General features: G+C 39.3%; 2 protein-coding genes across 2 annotated transcripts; one reads left to right on the top strand and one right to left on the bottom strand.

Annotated features, from left to right (window-relative positions):
- Positions 1-2,919: 2,919 nt before the first annotated feature.
- Positions 2,920-5,610, top strand: LOC103524011 (L-2-hydroxyglutarate dehydrogenase, mitochondrial-like). The gene is made up of 5 exons (XM_017449397.2): positions 2,920-3,080; positions 3,387-3,554; positions 3,769-3,878; positions 4,154-4,333; positions 4,627-5,610. Exons 1-5 carry the CDS (start codon positions 2,979-2,981, stop codon positions 4,823-4,825), a joined length of 759 nt encoding a protein of 252 aa, XP_017304886.1. The 5' UTR covers positions 2,920-2,978; the 3' UTR covers positions 4,826-5,610.
- On the bottom strand, positions 5,200-6,126 carry LOC103524010 (dolichyl-diphosphooligosaccharide--protein glycosyltransferase 48 kDa subunit-like; the record flags this gene model as incomplete). The annotated part of the gene is made up of 1 exon (XM_008489017.3): positions 5,200-6,126. A coding segment is annotated over one exon (507 nt), but the record flags the coding sequence as incomplete, so codon positions are not given.
- Positions 6,127-6,132: the final 6 nt, after the last annotated feature.

Below are 6,132 nucleotides of genomic sequence, written 5' to 3'. Positions count from 1 at the left end.
AACTATTTTATAACGAGTGGAATGTCATCCCAAGATAACAAAATTAGAGAAGACGACTGTGTTCAGAATGCAGAAAAGTGTAACAAGACTTATCTAGAGAGTATATCTAGTTACGTCCCCGAGGTTGACAAGTAGAGTTACGGTGTTATTCGAAAGGTGTAAAGAACATGCCATATAACGCAAACAGGTTTTATAAGTATACGGTCTAAGTAAGGAAGTTGCGTCTCGAACCGAAACTCCCACAGACCAAACATTATTTACGGTCGTACTTGATGTGGTGGATAACACAGGACAAAACTACGTATGGACACTACCCTTTTACATTTCCTAGTCGTCAAACCTTTGGGATAGGAAGAACTCTGAGAACAAAATAATTCGGTTCCTTAGTGAAAATAAACAATCCGTTCCTCCCCTGAGTGAACCTGGACCCGGACCCTGAGTTTTGGTGAAAAGTGATGGACGCTGTCAGTTACCTCCCTTTTTTCTGTATGGGGTTGAGAAAAAGGAAAAGTTGTTCCGTATAAAAGTAAAAACCTATCAACTCAAACTCAAGGAGCGACACCCTGCGTGAGCGTTGATATGGAGAGAGGTTGATGGTGGTGTAGTATCTCACGCCCACTAACACTTGACCTGTAGTGAACTTTTTTGGTTCGTACCTTTTTTATGTTGTATAACGTGTTAAGATGTTGGAAAATCGCATGGATGTTCAACTTCCTTTTTTTTACACAATTAACGTCGGTCACTGTTCTAAGGGTACTTTACGTGACCAAAAGGCGGTCTACCCGTCTACTTATTTCAAATTGTTGATACACACCGATCACAGATCTGCCATTGGATACCTATACCCATTATGATACCATAGCCCTGTGTGACGAAGAGGAGATATTTGGGGCGAGAGACGCGACGAGTACACAGTAAACTTACCGTTTTAAGCAAGACCATCGATCCCATTTTGCACGGGCCCGATCTTTAGTTGAAAAACATCATGGCTTCACGAGTGCACAGGTAAATTTACCTGTAGAAACTGGAGACAGGGAGGTTTTTGCGCACTAATATCTACTTATTTGTCACGAGTGGAAAAAAGAATCAAAAAAGAGGAAAAATAATACATAAACAAGTCAATAACTACACCTAAAAAAAAAATTAAAAGTGAAAAAAAGTACAACAATTCTTGGAGGAACCGAACGTCGGATTTAGGAACAAAAAAAATTGTGTTTTTGTTTTTTGTTTTTGGTTAGAGTTTACCTGGAACCCGGTGAATCATGGGCGTAGTGAGAAAACCGGAAATTGGCCCTTTCTCGCGATCCTCGCCCGATGAGTCCGGAACCACTCCCCGTTCGTTCTAACCTTTCGGATTCGTTGGGTTAGTGGTTGTAGGATTCACCACACTATACTGGGGAATCTTAGAAGTCCAGAAACTCCACGACGGAGAGTTTACGTTTATAAATTGGAAACACGCCTGTCTGAAGTACGATCAGTGTAGCTTTAGTCCAAGGCGGTAAGACCATCCTCTTTATATTCGAATTTAGGGACCGGCTATGGCCATCCTAACGTACAGGTCAGTACTTCGACTGTCTAAATGAGGGATGCCCGCAGCCGAACTGAAAAATGTCTATCCTCCGCAATGCCCCATCCCCTGCACGGATCCTGAACAACGATAGAAGAAACGAGGAACAGTTTACGTCTGACTTTTCAGCCGACAAGAGCCAAATAATACTGAGTGGCCTTTGCGTCGGAGGCCTTGAATACTCAGGCTCGTCTAAAGGAGCTTGCTTCTTTCTTTTTGTCTACAGAGGATAAAGTTGATCTTTTGCTTTCTTGTGTGTGTACTGTTAAATTTTCGGCTCCCTTCGTTAAAGTACACAGCCTGGGTACTTGGGATGGTGCTTTAGCCGCCGAAAGCCGTCCAAAGTACAGGACGTGTACTTAGGAGTGGGGCATGAAGACTGTGTACTATAACACAATCGCAGACTCGCGCTGTTGTTGGCGAAGCGTCAAAGGTAGGCTCTTACCTTTTACTAGTGATCCTTGTGTCTATTTTCGTTTGTCTATATATATTTGCATTCTCTACTTTATATTCTCTTTATAGGTATATGTCTTGTCGTTCCAATGTTTATTGAAGTTTTTGTCTAGAATGACTGATAATGGGAAATCGTTTTGCTTTCATTCTGTGTATATATTTGTTCTGAATAACAACTTATATAGAAAACTTTGGGTCTATTATCGCGCTCTATGGATATGGTTGCACTAATTTTTTTAATGGATCGACGCGGCTCCTGTGAGTATATCCTCTCTCCTATTTATATGTTGAGCCAGGGCAAAGTGGACGAAGTAACGTGCCAGAAACAATATTTATCAGCTCTCTTACATGTGTGATTAGGAATCAGTCAAAGTCGTAATAGTTGTTTTACGGAATAGTCAAAATTATCAAAAAAAAAAAAAAAAAAAAAAAAAAAAAAAAAGGAGCAATAAGAAATTAAGCAACCTAACCTAGGTGGATAATTAAACCTGATGCCAGCCACTCACACTCAGACCGTATGACAGACTGTGGTTTTGAACATAATATGTGGTGGGAAAAAAGCTTGAGACCTAGGTCAAACTTAGCTTTAAACACACATTCTGACCGTCTGAGCATAAGTGGCTGGCCTAATAAATTCCCTACTGATTACCAGGTGAGTGTCTTGACCACTCCACCACCAAGGCAGGTTAAAAGTTAAAATAGGTATTTTTAATTTAAACCAATTTCAGTTCATTAATTTGAAGTGTCTTCTATTCAGAAGGTTGCTGTATTTCTTCTACTTTGCATTTCCACTCCTCTCAATTTTCTGCTATCCTTGTCAATTCTTCATAATATAATGTTGAAATAATGTCACCAATCCTGTCTATTTCTTCACCAATCCATTTTAAAATTCTAGGGAGTAAAAGCCATTCATTCTCCTAACACTGGGATCGTAGATTGGGGCCTAGTTACTCGAGTTATGGGCGAGGAATTTTGTGAGCTTGGAGGTGAAATCAGACTGAATCAGCAAGTTGAATCATTCAAGGAAAATCCAGAAAGTGTAACAATCAGCACTAAACAAGTGAGTGAGTTATTTTAACAATTACTTCAGATAATTAATAAATTCTCAACATCCTTTCACACTTTCCACAGCACCTTCCTATATTGGGCTTGTACACAGATGGTCCTGGGTCTTTGAAATTCAGGGTGTACCTCATACCTCATATTCTTTCTACTTTGAGTTCTAACTAGTGGCAGAATTATCAGTGTAAAAAGATTGATTGGAAATCGGAATGTATTCCAAAGGACTAAGGAGGCACTTGGTCATACTGTGATAATTTCAAAAATTTAGGTATTTAGATTTTGCTTTCAAGTTTTGACATTTCAGGGTGATCATCTAGAAAGCTCCTATGCTCTAGTCTGTGCTGGATTGCAAGCTGATGAAATGGCACTCAAGTCTGGATGTAGTTTGGAACCGGCTATAGTACCATTCCGAGGTGAATACCTGTTACTGAATCCGGCTAAACAGCATTTGGTTCGAGGAAATATCTACCCGGTAAGAACTAAATCAAACTTGGTAGGTACATTCATATTTATTTACCGCCGCGCGTAGTAGCCAAAACAGTATCCAGATAACAATTATGTGCAATGTAAAAGAATAGATTGGAAAAGTATCTTGTCAAACTTTGTTTGTTCCCAAAGCTTGCAATTCTGAATTGATAATTATAAATTATTTAATAAAGCCTTGTATTGTCCTTGGTTTTGTTTAGGTTCCAGATCCCAATTTTCCATTCCTAGGAGTTCATTTCACACCCCGAATGGATGGCAGTGTATGGTTGGGTCCCAATGCTGTTCTTGCATTCAAGAAAGAGGGATACAGGTAGTTTCTGAAATATGAGTGCGGTTTAATTTTGTTGTAGCACAGAGTTCCAGTCTCGAGGCCAGGGTTCTAGTCCTGGCAGGGTTGGTTAAAATTTCCATTATTACAAACTGCCTTGCTGGTGGTGTAGGGGTCAAGACGCTCGCCTGGTAATCAGGAGGGCATGGGTGTAATCCTTGCTGAGGAATGGGTTTTTATTCATTGCTTGGGAATTTGACCCCAAAGAAGGGAATTTTTCGTTCCATTTGAGCAGTAAACCACTATTATTATTCCAGGTGGAGGGATTTCAGTGTACGAGAGTTGTTTAGCACATTAAGATACCCTGGGTTTTGGAGGCTGGGTCTCAAGTATACACGCTATGGGAGCAAAGAAATGATCATGTCCTGGTTTCCTTCAATGAGAGTGAACGAGCTCAAGCAGTATATTGAAGAAATAGAAGCAGGGGATATACAGAGGTGAGTAAGGATGTTGTGATATTTCAAAACCTGATAGAAAATATGCATGTGAAAATATTTTAGAAGGTATATAAAGCTGAATTTCTAGAGGTGAAAGAACGAGATTTTAACGAAACTTGACAACAAAGGAATTTGCTCATTAAATTTTGGACCTAATTGAGGTTTTGGTTTTTAGGGGATCCCATAGTGACCCTTTTTCTGGGTGAGTTCACAGAATCACTTGTAATCCTTTTCTTCCATTCTTTTCTTTTGATTTCTTCGTTTTTCAATGTATTCAAATTTATTTCTTGCAGAGGCCCGAGTGGGGTTCGAGCTCAAGCATTGAGTTCCTCAGGAGATCTGGTGGATGACTTTGTCTTTCATTCCGCGGGACGCACCTTGCATTGTCGCAATGCCCCCTCTCCTGCTGCCACCTCGTCCCTGGCTATAGCCAAACATATTCTCAATGAACTCAGACGAGAATTCAAACTGGACGAACTATCATCGAGATGATGAAGGTAGGTAAAAATTTAGGGACCTATGTAACTAATTAACTATGTACAAATTCTATTCTTTGTGTTGAGATAAGGGCGAGTGACACTTTTACTGGATATCTCTATCAGAGAATTGCATTTCTTGTGGTATGTGGGCTCTTGATCCAAAAAGTTGCTTCCTAATTTGTTCAATATCGAAAATAAATAAATATTTATGTATTTTTGAAACAATATTTTCCTACATTGTTTATTATTAATAGAAAAAATTCAGATCGTAAACAAAATTTATAAATAGATTTTAAGTCATAAACTTATGACAGTTAAACTAAGTAGGTGAACATTAATTTTAATTAGTTTTCTTTTGAGCTTTCTGGAAGTTTTGAATTCTATATACCCACCTTCCAGGACATGTTATTTCCATTGCACTAAAAATGCCTTTGAGATACCTATCAAATGAACTTATAAACTATAGAGCTCTGTGAAATGAGATCGTTGAAAAACGTATGGAATGGGAAACATTATGTAGGCAGATGTGATGTTGCTTGCTAGCCCATTTGCCATTACCTATTACCATTAAATACAGCTGAACAGACATTTTTTCTTTATTTTTACAAAGGTGACATAAAAATATTAGGTTGGTATTCCAAGTTATCTCTCTTCAAGGTGAGGTTCACTCATCAATTATGTTTCTACGAACTGACAAACCTTCTTTAATGAACATTTGCACATTTCTCTTCACATTTGATGAGTGAACACTACACAAAATTTACACAGTAAGAAGTTCTCAGCTGTTTTCCAGACAGCACATACAGTCTAATCACTCTTGCTTTTCTCATCATCTTTATAATGCAAGAACACAATGGAAAACACAAACACTCCAAACATCATTGAGAATGCACTAGCATAGTAAGGATATGCACTGCTAATGAATCGCTCATACTGGGTATGCTCCAGTGGTCTCACAGACACCTGAGTTGCATTGGAAATACCAGTGTAACCAATACGATTGTAAATCACTTTGAACTGGTACACCCCATAGACATCAGGGATCTTGAACACAGTCTCGTATTTGCCCTGAGCAATAGATTTCAGGGTGGTTCTAACAAATGGATCAATGCGGACGAATTCCATCTGTACATCATTAGCATTGTGAGGCACCCATGTGTTGCCAGATTTACGTTCAAGCTCCAGACGGAACACAACATTATCCATGATGGTGTAAGCAACGGGAGGATTCTCTTCACCTACCTTATGATGTGACACAGACTTGACACGGATCACTCCATTCTCCTTGAACACCCATGCACTCAGAGCAGCTACCACTGC

The sequence above is a fragment of the Diaphorina citri genome, unplaced genomic scaffold (assembly GCF_000475195.1).
Source record: "Diaphorina citri unplaced genomic scaffold, Diaci psyllid genome assembly version 1.1 scaffold74828, whole genome shotgun sequence".
Lineage (NCBI taxonomy): Eukaryota > Metazoa > Arthropoda > Insecta > Hemiptera > Psyllidae > Diaphorina > Diaphorina citri.
This window is presented reverse-complemented; position numbering and strand designations above follow the sequence as displayed.